General features: G+C 34.2%; 1 protein-coding gene across 1 annotated transcript in view; it reads right to left on the bottom strand.

Annotated features, from left to right (window-relative positions):
* The window catches only part of LOC114338920 (extracellular serine/threonine protein CG31145), a 964,172-nt gene that overhangs the window by 303,707 nt on the left and 636,931 nt on the right, over positions 1 to 23,534 (bottom strand). Inside the window, exon 7 of the mRNA XM_050647518.1 lies at positions 9,393 to 9,485. Within this exon, the coding sequence (XP_050503475.1) occupies positions 9,393 to 9,485 (93 nt within the window). The remainder of the gene's footprint in view (positions 1 to 9,392; positions 9,486 to 23,534) is intronic.

Below are 23,534 nucleotides of genomic sequence, written 5' to 3' on the forward strand. Positions count from 1 at the left end.
TATTACTCATTAGTTTTTGGGGCTGCTAAACACAAATACGCCATCAGAACAGACACCGGGGTACCTGGTGCCTAAGGTACGTCATCTTCTGGGGTTTCGAAAGTTTTCGGTACTAAATTGAAGCAAGCGGATTACTCTTGTGTTTTTGGGGTTGCTGAACACGAATATGACTTAGATAAAAGACTCTGGAGTATCTAGTGTCCACGATGAATACCACTATCAAAATAGAATGTAGTAAATGATTTTAAAATAAATGAAGGAAAAACATTGTCAGATAAATATTTAAAACAATTGAAGAGCACAATATAGTTATTTTATTATTATTTTTGACTTTGAAAACGGTATAAAGGACCTCGAAACTCCAGAAGATGACGTACCATAGTGCATGTTCGGTAGTATGCATGTATGCATGTTCGGCAACCCCAAAAACCTAAGACTAATCCATTTAATTCCTCCGAAACTCCAGAAGATAACATGTCTTAGGCACCAGGTGCTCCTGTATCTGTGCTGATCACGTATTCGTGTTCAGCAACCACAAAAACCTAAAACTAATCCGTTTGCATTAATGTAGTACCGAAGACTCTCGAAACTCCAGGAGCCCCTTTCATTGACCATGGAAACCAGGTGCTCCGGGAGTCGGTTCTGGTGGCATATTCGCGTTTAGCGACCTCAAAAAACCCTCCAGTAATTAATTTGCATCAATTAAATGCCGAAAAACATCGAAACTCTAGAAGATGACGTCCCTTGCAGAGGCCCTGGCCACCACGTCATCCGGAGGGCAATTCTGAGGGCATATTCGTGTTTACCGATCCCAAAAACCCATGAGTAATCTGTTTATATCAATTGAATGCCGAAAACCCTCGAAACTCTAGAAGATGACGTCCGTTGAAGGTCAAGGTCAAAGTAAAGATCGCCATTGGATAGCCAGGAAAAAATCCTAGACTACTAGTACTTTTCCTTGATCCAAACTTCTACATGTTGCCAAATAACTAGTAACTCACGGAATTGGGAATACCCTGTAAATATTATAATTTTCCGAGTTTGGGCCTCTATATCATGAAAATCCTTCATAGGATTGAGTTGTGCCCATGAGAACTTTTTATCAGGATGCTTCAAAGAGTATTTTCCCAAAGTATGAACGAAATCCACTGGGACCTATTTTCCATAAGGATTGTGCGGGGTCCTTTAAAAAATTCTTAAAAATTGTAAATTGTAAATAAGTGTTAAAACCAATAGGGAGTTTTTGTGCACACAAATACGTAAACGTAACGCATCTTTTTGACATATACGCTTGCGCATTAATGGTGGAACTACCGTATCGAGATACGTATTACCTAAGGTTACGGGCTGGTACGTTAGGTTCATACTAGAAAGTCACCGAATGCACACAAGGATCGTGCCCGATTACCTACCAAATGAACATTTCATCAGCGTACTACCCGTTTATAAACATTTTAAGGTTATATTGGTTTAGTCTATTTCAGTAAAATTATTCTGTGTTTGTAATTGGAAATTGGAACTTCATAATAGATTTAAAATTTTATTGTTTTTAAGTTGTCTATTAATAAAGCAAAACAAACAAATCTTGTATTAATTTAAGAAATACAGTGATCACCACAATTAATAACTAGATAAACAAATGACCTAGTTTCAGTAAAATTTTCAAATAAATATTACCAAACTATTTACATTATACCTACTGGAATTCTGATGTAGGTATACAATAATTTACAACTAAAAAGTAGGTATAAACAAAAATAAAAAAATGTTAACCTAAGGAAAAATAATATTTTTATATTTAAATAGAAGCAATTAAAACCATACAATTTCATCATTCATTTATCTTTTTTTACATTTGTATATTAATTGTATATTGTGTGAACATTGTTTTATTTTTTTGAATGTCAACGGAATTTAAAAATGACTTTACGATTTGCTTTACGTTACGTTAAGGCAGTTACAAAAACTACCTATTTTAACATTCATCCTCTACGACACGTTAGTTGCTTTACGTATACGGAGATGCGTTACGTTATGTAGCAACAAAAACTCCCTAATATCAAATTATTGGCGATAAAATTTTGTATGTAGCACGTCAGTAAAATCTCTTTATCGAACTCGTCTGTTATTCGCCTCGCTCGCTAGGCTCGCTCTCAATAAAGAGTAACTTTGCTGACTTGGTACATAAATAACTATTATTAAAACCTAAATAAATATGAGAAGTATGATTTTTTGGGGGTATATATCTTCGGTCCAAGAAGAGACAGGAGAACCGCAAATGCACCAAATCAATAGTGTTGGGTTAAGCTTTCAAATGGTGTATCAGACGTCACGATCAGACATACACACAGCTCAGTATAGCCAAAAAACTGAAAAACTAAACTTTGAAAATTTTGGTTTTTCGACAATTACTCAAAATTTCAACCTACGAATTGCGCTAATAACTGAGCATTTGTAGAAGGACTCTAGACGAATCTAACGGTGTATTTACCTCATATCTAGGAAAATTCGAATTTTTAAGTTATAGGCTTCATAACTATGATCAAATCTATTATCTATGGAAAAAAAACCGTTTTTCAGGCTCAATAATTCCTGTAATAGCTTCAGTTATCATACTTGACCTTAGGTGTATCAGATACTACTTGTCCATACGTTTCAAATTCATGTTTAGTGATCAAAATCGGTTGGGAGACCAGTAGGGAGAAGGTCAAAGGGAAGACCCAAACTTAGATACATGGAACAAGTGGAACAAGATCTGAAAACACTTGAGATTACCCACTGGAAGAACAAAGCAAGGAACAGAACAGAATGGCGGAAAATCCTAGAATAAGCCAGGACCCAAAAAGGGCTGTCGAGCTACTGATGATGATGATCAAAATCGGTTAAGCCGTTTAGAAGGTATTAAGCTACAAAAGTATAATCCAATTAACTATTATTCCCGAAATGGTTTATGTAGTTGTAGTGGTTACCGCTAAATTTGATCTGGCAACGGGCAATTCGAGTTTATTTACTGGCCATCCCAATATTTTTTTCAATCTATTTCGAATAGAAAAAAATCTAGTGTACATTCGATGGGCACTAGATCATTTGGGAGGTAATGCGACAAAGGCGACAATTTATAAAGCTTAACGTGTAATCGAGAAACATTGCATTCAACTTCGTACATTTAATTTATAAATAACTTTAAAAAACTCCTGATACAAAAATAAAAAACCGCTAAACGCCGTAAAAATGAGTGGCGCATACAATATTCAAGCTACAAAAGATCTGATATGAATATTACGTGGCGCGAAAATGTATTTTCATTTTGATGCAAAACACAATTTTAGTTTTATTTTAAAAGATTTTTCCATATTTGCTAAATTTGAAGTAAACGCGCCACAAAAGAGGTTCAAAATTCAAACTGTATTAAAGTTACTCTTTTGTGGCGCGTTTTACTTCAAATTGAGCAAATATTATGGAAAAATCTTTTAAAATAAAACTAGAATTTTGTTTTGCATCGAAATGAAAATACATTTTCGCGCCACGTAATATTCATATCAGATCTTTTGTAGCTGGAATATTGTATGCGCCACTCATTTTTACGGCGTTTAGCGGTTTTTTATTCTTGTTAATATTATACACAGATTGTATAACATATTACAAAAGCTCGAAACAAATGACAATCTACGAAAAGCCCTATTTCATAACGAAAGTCATCTGTTCTGATCATACACCGACTATCTGTCACTGTCTAATAAATGATTAAGATTATCCGACTCGTTTCCAGTAGAATATGTCACCAAACAAACTCAGATCACGGCACCCTAAAGATTTTTCTGTTGCTATGGTTTCGCCTCAATATTTTAAACATTTAAAATTTACCTGTGCATACAAACTGGCTTCACACAACAAATCTGGTAAGTTTTCATTAAATATTTCCTTTTCTTTCCATTTATAGTCCAGAAACCGAAGCTTTTCACCTCGCAGTTTTTACAGAATGGATCGATTTGCTTGAAAATTTGAGAATAAGTAATGGAGAGTCCAATGATCAAAATCTATATAATGCCGTAATGCGCTTTTACCATGGGGGTGGTTGCCACCCCATCTCGGGGTTGGAAATTTTTTATTATATTTTGACTGCAAAAGTTGATAAAAACATTCATTTTAAGCAAAAAATGTTTTATATATTTTTTTGATGAAATTAATAGTTTTCGATTTATTCGGTATCGAAAGTGTTAGTTTTATATCGAAAGCATCAATGTTTTTCGGTATTATACTCATTTACTATTCACTCAATTTTATCCGTAGAAAAAAGTTTTGCAATTCAAGTTCTTGGGAATTAAATAAGCTACAATTTTATATTTAAATATTTTTTCGTATCTCTGATGCTAATCTTTCTATTCTGAAGGAAAAGGCATTTTTTACCAAACTACAAAAATTCGTTATTCGCCTTTAACTCCATTTTTTTAAAACTAATCATTCTATGCCAGTCAAACTTCTGAAATATATTAATAATACATAAATAAAGAAGAATGAATAAGGCCGATGACTAAGAAAACCGCTAACTTACATTATTATGCTTCCAATTGAATATCTCCTTTTTTTTTTCAAAAAAAATATTGATTTTTTAACCGAAACTTTTTTATTTTTTATCCTAGAAAGTTTGTTAAAAAAGAATTTTGTAGGTTTTTACAGGACCTATAATAAGCCTATTAATATTAAATTCTTTTAAAATCCTCATTAGCAAAAAGAGGTGACTTTGAAAGGGATGGTAAAGGTGGTTTTTGCATGTTATTACAAGATTTAATTTTTAATAGCTCACTCAATTTTTGCCGTAGAAAAAATTTTTGCAAACCATGTTCTTGGGAATTAAATAAGCTACAATTTTTTATTTAAATATTTTTCCGTATCTCATGCTAATCTTTGTATTCTGAATAAAAGGGCATTCTTTACCAAACTACAAAAATTCGTTATTCGCTTTTAACTCAATTTTTTTAAAAACTAATTATTCTAATCCGGTCAAACCTCTAGAACCTATTAATAATACCTAAATTATAAAGACCAAATAAGGTTAATGACCAATTTTAACTAGGGTGGAGAGTAGGGGGAAGTTTCCGATCGCTTTTTCGCTGAAAAAAATAGGAACTGACATTCTTTTTACTATAAGTCACTTAATTTTGAGCTGGGGACTATTTTTTTATTTCTGAAGATAGACATTTTTAAAAACTTTAAATTGGCTTGAACAAGTTATCATCGAAAATGCATAGTTTTCCCGTCTTTTGACTTTGAAATTAATATTTAGCATTTTACGAAGAAGAGCTAACATATAATAAAGTATAGCTCGATCACTATTGATCTTAAAGCAAATTATAAAAAACGGTTTTGTTTGTTTTTTCAAAAGGTACATTTTTGTTAAGTAAACTTGTTTTGATAGGACGAAAACTTTTTCGAGTTATTAGCAGAAAACTGATTAAAAACAATGATTTTTTCGATTTTTAACCTACACTTTCGATAGCGAATAAATCGAAAACTATTACTTTTATCAAAAAATGTATAGAACGTTTTTTGCTTAGAATGAATGTGTTTACCAACTTTGGTGGTCAAAATATAATAAAATGTTTCCACCCCCGAGTTGGGGTGGCAACCACCTCCATGGTAAAAGCGCCTTTCGGCATCATATAGATTTTGATCCTTCGACTATCCACTACTTATTCTCAAATTTTCAAGCAAATCGATTCATTCGGTAAAAATTGCGAGGTTTTGTCCTATTTTAAGCTTCATTACTTGGACTATTATTAATAATGGTTGTCCATCGACAAAAAACGTTTGTCTAACGGTACAATTTGTTACAGGTTTTGGAATGTAAAAAAGTCACAAAAAGTTTTGACTTTTTGGCCAGATTTTGTGAGGTAGCGTATTTTGGTAGGACCCCGTCGTTTTGATACGCCGTTAATTTGGGACCAGTTCACCTGTAGGAAACCTACCAAACCTGTACGAAACTCAACAATATTTTGATTGTTTTACAACAGTTGCTTATCCTGCTGCAGAGTTTCCACCATATACCCACGTCAAAATCTAAAGTGATCAATTTTATTTAATATTTCTCTTTGATTCGGAATGTGACGACATAATCAGGTGTAATACAGGTACATGCACCGGTAGAAGGAACAGAGCATGAAAAAACAGAACTATTCTATGATGAGATATAGAAACTTATTGATGAGGTACAAGAAGAAAGCAAAAACATCATTTTACGAGGACACTGGAATGCAAGAATAGGAAATGATGAAAATATGGCATTAGGCTGCTTGGGAAGGTATGGTATAAATAAGAATGGTAGAAGAATGATGAGTTTCTGCCAAAGTAATGACTTGTTAATAGATAATTCTTTCTGGTATCAACCGAGAAACAAAAAATATATATACGTAGCAGAAGAAAGAAATGCGAGAAGCATAATTGACTACATAGTATATCCTCGAGACGCAGACCTAACGATACAAAATATAAAAACAGAGAACGAAGCCGAACTAGGTACCCAACACAGACTAGTGACAGCAGATATAAACATGAAACTAATGGATATAATAGAGAGTTCTCAATATACAAGAATAGCAATACATAAGGTGAAAAATATGGAAGTGAGGAAGTTATACCAAAGAGAGACAGATAAATTACTGGAACAGCATGAAAAACAATGAGGAAATATGGAATATGGAAGAGAGATGGAAAAAATTGAGAGACGCGTTATGGAACACTGTAAAACAGGTATGTGGAATAAGAAAGAATGGAAAGAATAATAAAATAACTGGAAGGTGGAATAAGGAAATACAGCAAGCAGTAAAAAAGAAGACAGTAATGTGGAAGCGATACATGAACACAAATGAAGAGCAAGACAGAGACGAATACAGAAGACAGAGAAATATAGTGAAAGAACTAGTAAAAGATGCGGAGAAGAAGAGCTGGAAGGAATTCGGTGAAGAATTGAACGAAGGTTTTGGCAATAACAATAAACAGTTTTGGAATAAAATAAGAAGCATGAAAGGAACATAAAGGAAACAAATAAGAGGAATTAGAAATGAGCGAAATGAATTGAAAACAAACATACAGAACATACTAACCATATGGAATAAGCACTATAAAGAAAAATTCGAGGCAAGCAACCAACAAAATGAGGGGAGAGGACAGCAGGAAAGAGAAGAGGATAGGGACAATCGAGTAGACGAAGTTCATATCAAAGGTATTGAAGAAGGATTGGCAAGAATAAAGATTGGAAAAACGGGAGGTGCAGATGACATAGATTCGGAGATGATGAAACGTGGGAGAACGAGGCAAGCTTTGGCTACTGGAAATAATGAGGGAAGTATGGAGAACAGAAAATATACCGAAAGATTTGAAAGAAAATTTATTGATACCAATACACAAGAAAGGAGATGAAGCGGAATGTGATAACTATAGGGCTATATGCTTCTCATCAGTGGCATATAAAGTCTACACCGGGATAATAGAAAGGAAGCTCAGGAAAGAACTGGAAGGAAAACTAGAACAAAAACAAGCTGCTTTTAGGAAGGAAAGAGGAACAACAGATAATATATACATACTGAGTAATATAATTAAAAGAAAAACGAAGTAGGAGAAGACATATAAAAAATATATTACGTTTATATATATATTAAAGCTGCTTTTGATTCTATAAATAGAGAAGTAATATGGTCAGTAAAGGCGGGTTGACATTACTAGTGAATAACGAACGTGGCTCACGCTTACGCATTTTGCCGTGCTATTGTTAGATATTTTTTATTATCTATTTTCAAACTCGAGCAGTACATTTGTATCTATGCATTGCATAAATATAAATGTACTGCTCGAGTTTGAAAATAGATAATAAAATATCTAACAATAGCACGGGCCAAATACGTAAGCGTGAGCCACGTTCGTTATTCACTAGTAATGTCAACCCGCCTTAATGGAAGACCTGAAAATCCTGCAAAAGATAGTAAGCGTGGTAAAAAGTACATATAGAAACGTACTTGCTAAAGTACAAATACGGAAACAGATCGCCAATAATAAACCTAAGGAGAGGACCAAAACAAGGGGACAGTCTCAGCCCAGTTTTGTTTATATTAATAATGGATAGAGTAATGAAGAGCGCTAAAATAAGGTCAAGGGAAAGCTAGATCAAGAAATCTCATACAGGGCGAAAAAAGCAAATAAGATCTACTATGCACTAAATAAAACAATATTTGGAAAGGAAGAAATAAAGAAATAAAACTGAAGGTATACAATGCAATATCTGTACCAACTTTAATATATGCAAGTGAGACATGGGTAAACAATACAAAAATAGACAGTACAATAAACGCAGAAGAGATGAAGCAGCTGAGAAAAATAGCAGGAAAATGAAATTAGACAGAATAAGAAATGAAGATATTAGACAAAGACTGAAACAGGAATCGATAATAACCAAGATCCAAAAACGAAAATTAAAATGGTATGGACACATTAACAGAATGGACCAAGGAAGACTACCAAAGCAGGTGATGGAATCAAAAGGATATGGTAAAAGAAGGAAAGGGAGGCCAAGGAAGAGATGGATCGATCAGATTATAGAAATTGGACAGGAAAAAGGAAAAACACATCAACAAATGAAAGAGTTAGCAAAAGACCGCAAGAAATGTAAGATATGGATAGAGGATGAATAAAACCTCCGACGCCCCTGAGGGGCATAAGGAGTTTCGAGAAAGAAGAAGAGAAATACAAACCCCGCAATATTTCGCAAAATGAACATCAGATCGAAAAACTGCGAAATACACTTTCAAAATGTTTTTGAAAAATCTATCGAATGGTACCAAACACGACCCCCCACGGAGGTGGGGTGGGGGGTTACTTTAAAATCTTAAATGAGACCCCCAAATTTTTATTGAAGATTTGGATTCTTTACGTAAAAATGAGCAACTTTTATTCGAGACATTGGCGAGAGACATCGAGATGGCGCTATAATCGTAAAAAACGATTGTTGAGAATCGAAAATTAAATTAAAAAATGGAAAGTCCCCATTAAAGTGAAAAATTTTACTTATCTTTTTTTGGTTTTAGGACCTAATACTCACAACCCAATAGGTCCATATAGAACGCTCGAGTGACTGCAAATTTAGCATACTTGCTCCCCTACCAGTATTATTTTTTAGAGAAGTTACAATCAGTCAAATTTGAAGTATTTTTAAATATCTTCTTTTAAACTCCCCTGATTATTAACGTATTAAAATACATGAAGTCTTCTCCCTTACATCCGCATTACAGTAAACTTAACACAAATAAAAAGGAAGAATGGGAAAAATGACTATTTTAAAGAGTTTTAATTTAAAGTAATGGCTAGCTCCGGTATGAATTCCTATATTAAAAATAAATGTATACCTGTCTAAGTGGAATGCAGCAATCTCAGCGTTGTGCCTCTCGTAATCCGTGAAATAGAAGTGATTGGGGAGAGTCTGTTGTTCCCTCGGGAATCTGAAACAAGAACGTATAACTTTCAAAGACATGTCACTATCAGAGGTGAACTTTTTAAAAGAACGGTTAGCTGTATTCTAACTGTTAAATATTTTGCGAGATCGTGTGTAAGTTTACATTGATATTATATAATTAATATATTTTATCGCCAACCGTCACTAAGTCATTCATTATTGTACTCATTTGCCCTCATTTGCGGCAGTAAAGTAACACTTTATTGTACTGAAAGAAGAATTTTACTTTCCCTGCCGCGATTAATCAAATTAACCGAGATTCAATGTAATTGGTCGATAGCAGTAATCGATTATATTATTTATTTGAGTGAACTTAAAATTTATTTACTTTAATTATTAAAAATGCTGTACATAATTTACGTTATTATTAATTAAATTTATGCCAAAAAGTGAAATTCTGTAGTGTTTTGCAATTATATTCATATAAAATTAACCAAAACTTTACCGATTTTGTAATTACTCAATATTAATATTTATCTATAGATTAAAAATGGAAAGCGGCATGCAGAAGTCATCTGTCATCACTGTCATCTTTAAAAAATTTAAATTGAAAATTGTCATCATCATCATTCTCTTTGCCTTATCCCTATGCGGGGTCGGCTTCCCTAATTGCATTTCTCCACACAATTCTATCTTGGGTCATATCAATGTTAATCCCCTTTACTAACATGTCCTGCCTTATCGTCTCCCCCAGGTCCTCTTTGGTCTTCCTCTCGTACTCCCTCCAGGAATCTACACTTCAGCTATTCTTCGTATTGGGTGATTAACGTCTCGACGTTGAATATGACCAAACCATCTTAACCTATGCTCTCTCATTTTGGCATCAATTGGTGCCACACCTAGACTTCCCCTAATATACTAATTTCTAATTTTATCCTTCTTTGTCACTCCACTCATCCATCTAAGCATTCTCATTTCCGCCACATGCATTCGTTGTTCTTCTTTCTTTTTCACTGCCCAACATTCAGTTCCGTGCATCATAGCCGGTCTTATGGCTGTTTTATAGAATTGTCCCTTCAGCTTCATTGGAATTTTTCTGTCACACAACACACCACTCGCTTCTTTCCACTTCATCCATCCAGCCCTAATTCTACTGCATGCATCTCCATCTATTTCTCCATTACTCTGTAATACCAATCCTAGGTACTTAAAACTATTGGTTTTCACAATCATTTTACCATCCAAAGATACCATTTTATTTGTAGTAACTCCATCTATAAATAAAGTTTTAAACCTTTTTCCTCCAAAGCTTGTCTCCACTGTTCCAGTTTTTGTTCTAAGTCTCTTTAACTATTTCCTATTAACACTACATCATCAGCATACATTAGGCACCATGGAATACTACCCTGTAGTTTCGCTGTTATCTGGTCCAAAACTAATGAAAATAAATAAGGACTAAACACCGAGCCTTGGTGCAATCCTACTTTCACCTGAAATTTATCAGTCTCTCCCACACCTGTTCTAACACTAGTCGTTACTCCCTCATACATATCTCACAATCTTTACATATTCGCCAGGGACTCCTTTCTTATTGAGTGCCCATCACAGAATCTCTCGAGGAACTCTATCATATGCTTTCTCAAGATCAATGAATACCATATGAGCGTTGGTATCTTTATTCCTGTATTTTTCCATCAGTTGCCTTACAATGAAAATTGCATCTGTTGTTGATCTGCCCTGCATAAAGCCAAATTGATTATCGGATATTTCGGTTTCTTCACGTATCCGTCTATCAATTACTCTCTCCCATATTTTCATGGTGTGGCTAAGTAGTTTTATAGCCCTGTAGTTTGTGCATTGTTGTATGTTTCCCTTGTTTTTGTAGACAGGTACTAATATACTGCTTCTCCATTCGTCTGGCATCTGTCCAACCTCCAAAATTCTATTAAATAGACCTAATAGCCAAGTTATTCCTGTCTCCCCCAATGCTCTCCATACTTCCCCAGGAATATCATCTGGTCCGACTGCTTTTCCTTTCTTTATTTTTTGAAGCGCTTGAGCCACTTCCTCGTTTGTTATTCTGGTAACCATTGCTGTTACTGTCTCCGTTAACTCCACAGGCTGTCTGTCAAATTCTTCATTTAATAAACTGTCAAAATACTTTCTCCATCTCTTTTTGACATCCTTTTCGTGAATTAGTATTTTATTATTTTTATTTCGGATACATCTAATCTGATTAAAATCTCTTGCTTTCTTTGCTCTCTGTTTGGCTATTTTATATATCTTTGCTTCGCCTTCCCTGGTATCAAGTTTATCGTATAGGTTTGAATGCGCTTCTGCTTTAGCTTTTGCTACTGCTACTTTCGGTTCCTCTTTGGCGACCATATAGTTTTGAAGATCTATGTCCGATCTGGTTTCTTGCCACTTTTTATATAATTTTCCCTTCTACGTTATTTTTTCTTCTACTTCATTTGACCACCACCAAGTCTTTTTATCCTCAAACTTCTTTCCTGACGTTTTGCCAAATATTTTAATAGCCGTCTCTCTAATAATATTGGCCATTTTTCTCCAAATTGTGTTAGGGCTTCCTTTCATGTTTCAACATATTTTTTCTACTATTCTTTCACTGAATAGACCTTCCTTCTCATCTTTTAGCATCCACCACTTGATTTTTTGTGGTCCTCTCCGACATTTTTGTTTAGTTTCGTTTTTTACTTCGATGTCCAGGACAAGCAGCTTATGTTGTTGGCTTACTGTCTCACTAACTATTACCTTGAAATCCTTGCATTCACGTATGTCTTCTTTCCTTATCATGAATTAGTCTATTTGGGATTGATGTTGTCCACTTTTGTAGGTAATAAGTTGAGTTTCTCTCTTTTTAAAGAATGTGTTAACAATCGCCATATCCAATGCTGTTGCTAATTCTAGCATGTCATCTCCAGCTTCATTTCTAGTTCTAGTTAAATTGAAAATTGTATTTAGTGTAATAAAAGTGATAAAACGAATATCAAATTATAGTACAGTAGTGCTGCTTTGGAAATGGAAGAAATTACATGTACGCCACCTAAAATACGCAAGAAATCGTTAGAGGCAATTTCAGAGCTTCTCCCAGCAAAATCCATCGAAAAATACAATAGGCAATATGACATGTTTGAAGCATGGCGTGAAAAAATAGTATTACTAATTATAGTGAAAGTGTTTTATTAGCATATTTCTCTGAATTGTCTAAAGAATATTCTCCATCGACTATGTGGTCCTATTATTCAATGTTGAAGGCAACTTTGACCACAAATAAAGACATAGATATAAGCAAAGCAAGTTTACAAATGTCTTGTATAATTGTAGCTATAGTCCGTCCGCTATAACTTTTCCCATGCTGTGCGATTCATTTTCAATCAAATTAAGTCAAAACATAAATTGAAACGAACGTCGATGTGTATATACATTTTGTACACTGTATACTATATACTACACACATCGGCGTACGTTTCACTTTCTGTTTTGACTTAATTTGATGAAAGTGAATCGTACCGCATGGGAAAAGTTATAGCGGACGGACTATATATACAAATGTTTCTGTTAAAATTTCGGAATATATTAATTTATAAGTATGTAAGTAGTAATTTTCTTTACAATTTTTACTCACCTATTTCTTTTTTATACCTAATATCGGCCGTGTCTAGCAAGTGGTTGCGTAGGGTAGCGGTATGTGTTTCTAGTTACGGACATGTTAGTACTTGGTTCGAGTCCTCCGTAAGGAAAAATTTTTTGTTTAATATTAATGGTTATTGACATACTTAGACTATTATAAGCACTTAAAAAATGATTAAAAATAATTAAAATAATTAATCGGGCTGTTGCCCAATGACGTCACCCGACAAGTCCCGACAAGTTGCCCTAATGACGTCACCCCGACAAGTCGGATTGTACAGGGTTATTCACTATATTTTGACCCCCCTGTTAACTGCTTTATTTACAGAATTAGAAAAAAATGTAAAATACAAAAGTTATTCGATTTTTAAATTGCGATATTTTGACATATATATCGTACATGGCATATATATCGTATCGTAGTGACGTCATCCATCTGGGCGTGATGACGTAATCGATAATTTTTTTAAATGAGAATAGGGGTCGTGTGATAGCTCATTTGAAAGGGTATTCAATTCCCTATTCAGTAATATAAACATTAACATGATTATTTATACAGGGTGTCCAAAGAAAAATTTTTTAATTAAATTAATTGACACAAAAAGAAGAATGCATGTAATTTATTTAATTTAAAATATCTTCTACTGCTGTTAGAAAATAGAAATGAAAGTTTATTGCACAAATAAACATGGCTTTTTGCTTAAATTCAATGTTCAAATTGCCAAGAGGCAGATGGATGGCAGATTGAACATGGAATTTAAGTGAAAAGTAATGCTTATTTGTTTAATAAACATTTATTTCTGTTTTCTGACAGCAGTAGAATGTATTTATGTTGAATTAAATAAATTACATACATTCTTCTTTTTGTGTCAATTAATTTAATTAAAAAATTTTTTTGGACACCCTGTATAAATAATCATATTTATCTTTATATTACTGAATAGGTAATTGAATAACCTTTCAAATGAGCTATCAGATGACCCCTATTCTCATTTTAAAAAAATAGTCGATTACGTCATCACGCCCAGATGGATGACGTCACTAATACGATATATATGTGAAAAATCATAATTTAAAAATCGAATAACTTTTGTATTTTACATTTTTTTCTAATTCTGTCAATAAAGCAGTTAACAGGGGGGTCAAAATATGGTGAATAACCCTGTACATTGTACAATAAAAGATTAAACAAAATATGACTATTTATTTAGATTTTCTACGATTAAACAAGGAAAAATCATCTTCGAAAGGCTGTTATTTTAAGTACTTCTTACGTGTATACAAAGTACACACATTCTTTTTTCATTAGAAGGATGTAATTAAGTAAGTGTTAATGTTTTGTATGATTGGCGATAAAATTTTGTATGCACCACGTCAGTAAAGACTCTTTATCGAACTCGTCTGTTATTCGCCTCGCTCGCTAGGTTCGCTCTGCTCATAATATCAGACTCGTTCGATAAAGAGTCACTTTACTGACTTGGTACATAAATAACTATTTCTCTTCTTATTAAAGTTTTGTTCAGAATATTTGTAGTAGGGAGTATTTGAATTTTTTGGTTATTTTAGTATATTTATGTAGAACAATTATTATTTTACAAAAATTTCCTGTAAAGATTGACCAAAGTTTCAAGTTTATACAGCGTGTCTACTTAAGTTGACAATATACGGGAAAAATTTTTAATATTAATTTTACGAACAAAAGTTATTCTCCGTAAAAAGTTATGCATAGTTTAAAACCTAAGATTTAACCATCAGATATCAAATTTTATCAATCGAATACGAGGTATATTAAAAGATAAGCATGAATTTCGCTCAAGAGTAAAGTACCTTTATATTTCACAATATCGAAAATTGTTACTATGAAAAGTTCTTTGGAATTAAAAACTATGTATGTAAAAAATTACATCCTTCTAATTGAAAAAAAAAAAATTAATTTTTCTCAAATTACCGATACCAAGCATTATTTTTATTAATTATAAATATGAGTATTCTTCCATTCCAATAATAAATGATAAGAGAATTTTCACAAAACAAAATTCATTAACAATATAATTAACATTGAAGAGTTAATAACCTTTCAGTTAGATACTGTCTGCCTTCTAACATTTTAGCTATGCATTAGAGTATTAAGGCAATACCTTGAAAATCGTTTTAATGGAAGAGTTATACATCAGGTTTCTGAAACTTTTTGGCCTCCTCGGTCTCCAGATTTGACGCCCCTCAACTTTTTTTTAGGTTACATCAAGAAAATATGAATCTTCAAAGGCCATATACACATGCTGCTCATTTGGAAAGAGTCAAAGAATGTGTTCAGGGTATAACTCTGGCTATGGTTTATTGCGACATGGCTATTAGTGATTTTGCAAAATATTTATTATCTAAATCTACTATAATAATAATAGTCTCCCGTTTTATACCGCCGACGCGGCTTTGGGGTTATAGCAGGATAGTCTGATATATCTAGGGATTACGGTATACAGCCCTAATCTAAATTTACTAAAATATATACATGTTTTTGCTTTGGTCTGTGTTTCGTTTTTTTCACTAATAAACACTAATTAGCACGAACTATTATGTGCTACCACTATGTGCTAATGGACTCATCTTCGAGACTTGTTTACATTTCGAGAATAGTTATTTTCCTAACTAGTGCGGAAAGTGATACTTTCACGCACGAGACTGCCGTTGACCCGAACGACGCGATAGCGGAGTTCGGGCAAGCAGTCGAGTGCGGGGAAGACACTTTCCTCATAAGTTAGGAACAATATTTTTTCTAGGGCCGTACGTTTGGAAAAAAGTAAAAAAAAATAGAGTTATATCATAATCTTGCATAATCTTCACTGATGATGCATAAGGATGCTGAAATAGTTGCTATATGGAGATGGTAGTCCAACTCTGAATCGAATATAAACAAAACCTGCCTTGAACCCTTTTTAATCTTTTTCATTTTACTCAGTTTTTGAGTATTTAGAAACTGTCTTTCGGTCCTTTTCCTAGACGAAGAGAAGGTAAATGCGTGGCCTAAGTGTCCTCTATTTGCTTTCTCCTATTTTCGTCGTCTCTACGTGATTATATATTGTAAAATCCGGAGATATGGGATGCAGCCAGAAAGCAGTTTATTAACGAAAAGTCTTAGATTTAAAATATTGTCTATTATATATTTTTATTTCAATTATTCTAATTGTTTAAAAAGTAGTAAACTTTGTATCTGGGGCTTTTCGTTGTTTTCCTCGTAATACGAGAGATGTCGCTGATTTGCGTCTCAAAAGGTGGGTTCATTGCATCGCGATGTTTTGCCTTAAAAGAGGCAGAATGTTTGTATTCCCTTCAGAGTTGTGACTGCATAATCTTCACTGATGATGCATAAGGATGCTGAAATAGTTGCTATATGGAGATGGTAGCCCAACTCTGAATCGAATATAAACAAAACCTGCCTTGAACCCTTTTTAATAGAGTTATATCAATTTTTATTTAGAAGTGAAAATACACAAATTATTTCTTTGACAAGGTTGTCAAAACCAAACTTTCAATATAATGGGTTACCACGACGACGATATTGGTTTCCATGACGACGATTCAAAACCATTATAAGTGTCTACTGATCTGACTTTTAAATATTATTCATTAAAACATGAACACAATAAGATAAATTTAAAATAAATTAGTAAATAATATCTAAATATTAGTTTATTGCATGTATTATAATATATTATAATGCCATATTACAAATTATTTTACTTTCCCATAACATATTTTTTTTTATTACAAATGCGATAACTCTGATTGAAAAAATGTTATTAACTATTCAATGTTCATTAGATTTTTAATGTATATTATTTTTTGAAAATCTGCTTGACATGCTTAGTATAATATTGATAAACTTTGATATCTAATGGTTACATATTACAATTTAGGCTATAGAGAGCTTTTTATGAAGAACTAGCTGATCCGGCGAACTTCGTCCCGCCTTATAAATAAATAATGTGTCATAGTTCAATAATTACAAATTAATTTAGAACCAAAAAATACTCAAAAATACACTAAACATCAAAATTAACGCACCACCTTAAAAATTGGACATTTTTTATGTCTAGTATTTCCTAAACCTGCTGTCCCATTTTAGTGATTTTTTAATATGTTATAGCTTTTTTCTTCAAGAATATTAATGAAATAATATTGTTGCTAAACAGATAAGTGTCATTGTATACCGGGTGTAACAATGATAGTGTGTTCCAAAGTTTGGAACACCCTGTGGAATATTCGAGCGTATATAAAATATTGAAATTAAAACTCAACTGTAGCCTTAGGCTTTCTTAACACTCTGCTTTTTTATTGCTTATGTTGGACAATAAAAAAGTTAGGTACTTTAACAACTAGCAACGTTTTCTATACAGGTTATAATTTTTTCTAATTCAGGGTGTTTCTAAATAAGTGCGACAAACTTCAAGGAGTAGTTTGCATGAAAAATAATGATCGTTTGCTTTATAAACATATGTCCGCAAATGCTTCGTTTCCAAGATACGGGATGTTGAAATTTTTCTTACAAACTGACGATTTATTTATTGCTCTAAAACCGGTTGAGATAATCAAACGATATTTAGTAGGTTTTAACAGGTAGTTATTGCGCATTTTTGGCATACAATTAATAATTTTATTTTCACCATTGGCGTGCATACGGGTCATATTACCGGTCATATTACCGGTATGCACGCCAATGGTTAATATAAAATTCTTACTTGTATGTCAAAAAAATGCGCAATAACTACTTCTTAAAACCTAGCAAATTTCATTTGCATATCTTAACCGGCAATACATAAATCGTCAGTTCGTAAGTAAAAATTGAGAATCCCGTATCACGGAAACGAAACATTTTCGGACATATGTTTGTGAAGCAAACGGTCATTATTTTTTCATGCAGAATTACCCCTTACAGTTTGTCGCATTTATTTAGAAACACCCTGTATTGATGAAGAACGTTGCTAGTTGTTAAAGTACCTAAATTTTTTATTATCCAACATAAGCGAATGAATCAAAAACCAAAATGTTAAGAAACACTAAGGCTACAGTTGAGTTTGAATTTAAATATTTTATATACGCTACAATATTCCACAGGGTGTTGCAAACTTTGAGGAAAAACACACTATCATTTTTACACCCGGTATACAATGACACTTCTCTGTTTGGCAACAATATTATTACATCGATATTCTTGAAGAATAAAGCTATACCATATTAAAAAAATTAATAAAATCGGACAACAGGTTTAGGAAATACAAGAAATCAAAAATGTTCCATTTTTAAGGTGGTGAGTTAATTTTGATGCTTAGTGCATTATGAATAAAAAGTTACATCAATTTAATTATTTCTAATAAAATAATGACTACAAATAGTGCAGTCACTGAATGTGGATATGAGCTATTACCTCCAATTTCGTTCAACCTCCATCGATTTGCATGAAAATTGATTAGTGGTTAAAGGATATCTCAAGGAACAAAGGTGACATAGTGCCAACTTGCGCTTTTACCCTGGGGCTGGATGATTTCTCAGGGGTGAAAATTATTTTTTTAATAACCCCATAATTCGATATAGGGACAAATTCTAAGCAAAATTTGTTATATAAAGTTAATAAAATAAATCAAAACTTTTTGAGTTATTAAAGATCAAAGATTTTAGTTTTTCGTGGGAAAAATGCATTTTTTTAACGGATTTTTCATAAATAACTCAAAAACTATAAGTTTTTACAAAAAAGATATTATTACCAAAATTGAAGCTAATAAAAAATAAAATAAACTCCTTACTAGAAAACCTTTTAATGTTAACGAGATAGAAGTGAGTTATATGTAATTGAATGTATATTTTTTTCGGCGAGTACTTAAATCTAAGTATTCAAGCTTAAATAACGGGAAAATTATGCATTTCATAACATAAACTTATTAAACATTTGTCAAAGCACTTAGAAATATCTATCAAACGAGCCCCCGAACAAGTTAATAGCATTAAAATTTATGCTCAAAAATTTAAAAATTATTGTTTTTGTTAAAAAACTCAGTTAATTTTTACGATATCAGGTTCACTTAATAACCATTTGAAATCTAATTCCAACGGCTATTAAATCACGTTAAACTTAGTCTTTTAAACCCCTTACATTTTTAAAAATTAAAAGGTTAAATGGCCCCGGTTACATGGTTCTCGCAGCAAAATTTAAGCTTTAAACGTTTATATCTCGATTATTTCTTGCCCTACAGAAATAGTAAAAGGGTAAAATATTTGGTACGGAAAAAACTAAAATTTCATATTTAACGTATATTGAGGGGAAAGGAAAAAATGCAAAATTTTGAGGCCTGCCAAAATTTTCAATGTATTTTAAATGTAATCTTAAATGTAATTTTAAATGTAAACTAATAAGTATTTTTAAAAAATTTAAACGCAGAATGAAAGATTACTTTATTACCGAGGGCCGAAAGTCCCTTAGAATGAATAAAAAGTTTCTTTTGAATGAGATATTTAAAATTAAATGTCACACTAAATTTTCTCCTAGTTTTTCACCCCTATAACTTATTAAAATAAACATTATAGAAGTTTTCAGGGACTGTCGGCCCTCGGTAATCACGTAATCTTTTATTTTGCGTTTAAATTTTTCAAAAATATTTATTAGTTTTCTCAGGATTCAAAAAAAATGAATCCCACAGAAAAAACTCGGCTATACATTAAGATCATAAAAAATCTATAAAAATACCTTTCTTTAATACACATTTTTATAGCGGAAGATGGCCATCTCTAAATATATATATTGTTTTAGGCCAAAGAGAACAACTTTAACAACGTGCTCACAAAAACATAAACTCCAACTAACAAAAGTTTCTAGGTTACAGAAAAGGACGTAATAAAAGGTTTTATGAATACGCTGAAAACAAAACTTTTTAGTTTTTTTTACAAAATTTTAGTTTTTTCCATTTAAAGTATTTTGAAAAAAATATATATATTTATATATACCAGGAATAATATACGATGCAGTACATTATTTATTCGAAAAGCAAATCATTTAGGCCAAGATCCCGCGTACCAAAAAAGTTGATTACAGGCAAGTTAAAAATTTGTTAATAGCTTAATGGTGTTTAGTCGGACAAACTTTGATGTATGGGAACACTTGAACAGGGGAAGTTTTAATAGTGGAACGTGATTTTAATTGTATAACGTTTCATCCTGACAAGTTTATGATTGTGAAAACTAGCAGGTTGTTTTTTAATGTTGTTCTGAAGCTATTTTCTTGTGGCATTTTTATAATTCCCATAGGTTGTTTTTTGTTTATTCAATAGCAAACTTTATATAATATATAAAAAAATGTTTTACCGACAAATATGTTGGGCATTTTAATAAGTACGACACGTAGAACATGTCAAATAACAGGAATTATATTGGTGATAAATAGCTGTAGACGAGGCAACGAAGCATTAAACCTAGGAATTTTGTGCAGTATAGGGGAGTGCAATTAGAACGAAAAGATACAATGTTTCGGAAAAAATCACTTACTTACTTACTTACTAGCCAACGCCCACCCTTGGCATGTTAGCCATTTGGCGGCGCGCTGACCAGTATAGACGAGCCGTTTCTCGTAGGCGATCTTCATCCTCCTCGGGTGGGTCTGTTATCAGGGCTGGGCACTCTGGGAGGTGAGCAGCATCCATCTGGGGCTGATTACATAGTGGACAGTTGTAATTTTCACGGACGCCGATGCGATGTAGATGGGAGGCCAGGTAGTCATGCCCCGTAGTTGTTCTGAACGCGGCTACACTGATGGGTCTCGGCAAGTTGTGAGGGATTGGTGACTCTATTAGGTGGGCCCAAGATTTTCCAGCACCGGCTTGTATTTGCTGGTCTTTTATCTTCCCTTTGATTCCTCTTCTAATGGTTGACTTTGCTGATGTGTACGATTGGAAGCTAGGGGGCTGTGGAAGAGTAGTGCCTTCTTTTGCAAGTTCATCCGCCGCTTCATTCCCTTCAACGCCGACATGACTAGGGATCTATTGTAAAGTAATCAGCCACCCTTTTTCCAGCAAGTTCGACAGTTGGACGCGGCAAGATATTGTCTGAGCACAGTCGGTATATCGATTTGTCGACAGGGCGAGGATTGCAGCTTGGCAGTCGATGAAGAAGGCAACTTTTTGGGGGTGTTGGAGATTCTCGAGACTTTTAGCGGCTTCGTGTATAGCAGCAATTTCGCCATCATAGTTGGTGAGAGGGGCACCCACAGCTATGGAGCCTTTGGAGAACGTTGAGACATATCCTGCTCCTGTTCTTCCCGAGTCCGGCATCGAGGAGCCATCGCAGTAGATGTGGAGCCACTCATGCGCTGGGTAATTGGTGTGTATCGTCTCTAGGGCGGCTTTTCTTAGGACAATGTCTGACGATAAGTGCTTCGGGTCGTTATGGTTTTCAAGACGCAATTCTGTGTTTGGTAGACAGCGGGCGAGTGTAGTTTGCGCTGGGAAGGGGGCGGCTTTCGACAGGTCAATGTGGTATTTTTCCCTGATTTGATTCGCTACTGTAAGCGGAGTGGTTTGTGTTTTAAGACGTGAGGCTGCTTGTCTATATTCGTCCCATTTTTGTGGAAGTATTCGTCTTTGCCTTTCCCAGAAGGTTAACGCGTGTTGCTCTCTGCGGCATTGTATTGGTTCAATACCGGTCTGGGCTTCCATTGATGTAATCGGTGTTGATTTTGGAGCACCGGTGATGACGCGAAGGGCAGTGTTCTGGGCGACTTCAAGCTTGGAGGTGGTGTTTGTACTCGCAGTTATTGTAGCTTCACTCCCATATTCTAGTATCGGCCGGACATAGGTTTTGTATGTTGCTACCAAGACATCTTGCGTGGCGCCCCATTTTGTTGCTGTAAGACGTTTGAGCAGTCGACATCTCTTTGTGGCTTTCTCTGCAATGTCGTCGATTTGAGGTTTCCACGTCATTTTCGTATCTATGTACACCCCCAGGTATTTTGTTACATCCTCTCTTTCCAGATCGACTCCTTTGTATGTCAGCTTGACAGCAGTCTGCTTTGTTGAAAGGGTAAGTACTTGATATACGGTTTTGGTTGTACTGACAGTTAGGCAGTTTTTATCCGCCCATTTTTCTAGATTTTTGAGAGCCTGGTTCATTACTCCCTCGAGCGCTTTCAGACTGCTACTTGATGCCCATATTAGGAGGTCATCGGCATACAGGAGGGCTTCAACACCAGGTGTCTTTCTAATCATTGCGAGCACATCGTTTATCATTAGGTTGAACAATTGACAGCTGATGACAGCTCCTTGTGGCAGCCCTTGTCTTTGTAGTCTGAATTTGGAACAATGGTTGTGAAACTTGACTCTCTGATACCTTTCCCCGAGAAAAGATTTTATCCAATTGAACAGTTCACCGTCGATTCCAGACTTCGCTATCTTGTGTAACAGCAAACCTCTCCATACTGTGTCGTATGCAGCTTTGAGGTCTACTAGCACTGCTACTGTTGACATCTTACGGTGGAAAGCATCCTTGACTTTTTGAGCAAACTCGACTACATGGTCCATGGTGTTCCTGTGTTTCCTGAAGCCAGCTTGTGCGTCGTCAATCAGTTCAAGATGGGTTATGGCTCGGTTCAGTCTGTCCAGAACCATTTTTTCGGCTACTTTGCATAAGGAGCTTGTGAGGGATATTGGCCGGTAGCTATCAGTCAGGCTCGGGTCTTTTTGTTTCTTTAGGGTGGGTATGACCTCGCTCTTCCTCCATTGACTTGGGACTCTTGAATTCCATGTTAGGTTAATCAAGTTCAGAATGGTGCTTTTGGCTGCGGCTCCCAGATATTTAAGCATTTCCGGGTACAACTCGTCAATCCCTGCTGCCTTTTTCGTTTTTGTGTCAGAGAGAGCCGCTTCCAGCTCTGATATCGAGAAATCTTCTGTACAGATGTCCTTTATACTTTTGCTCATCCGCCGGGGAGGGGGATAGCGCAACAGTCTTGCTCTCTCCCTCTTATTAATCTTAATATTACTCACTTTTGTGTAGTGTTTACATAGTTCGTTTGCTATATCGGCATGTGTAGTGAGTTCTCTAGCCATGCCTCTCATTGGCATTTGCTGTTGCTTGTTTCCATCATTGTTTAGCGTAGTAACGAACCGGAAAAAATCAAACAAGGTTATATTTTTCTAAAACTTTTTTTGTTAGTTTATAAATATGTTAAAGTAAAAAGTTCTACTCACAAATTTCGCCGCTAATTGTTTATTAATTGTTTAAACAATAACAATTGTTTTGTATAAATAATGTTAAGAATATGGGTGAATTCAACATTTTATTTTGATAAAAATATTTTTATTTTAGTTTTGATTATTATGAACCCGAATCTGACATTACAATTTGCAAATTCAAAATGGTGGATTCAAAATGGCGGATTTTTTCCTAAAAATCCTTAAAAAGTAGT

Source organism: Diabrotica virgifera, chromosome 3, assembly GCF_917563875.1.
Source record: "Diabrotica virgifera virgifera chromosome 3, PGI_DIABVI_V3a".
NCBI classification, from domain to species: domain Eukaryota; kingdom Metazoa; phylum Arthropoda; class Insecta; order Coleoptera; family Chrysomelidae; genus Diabrotica; species Diabrotica virgifera.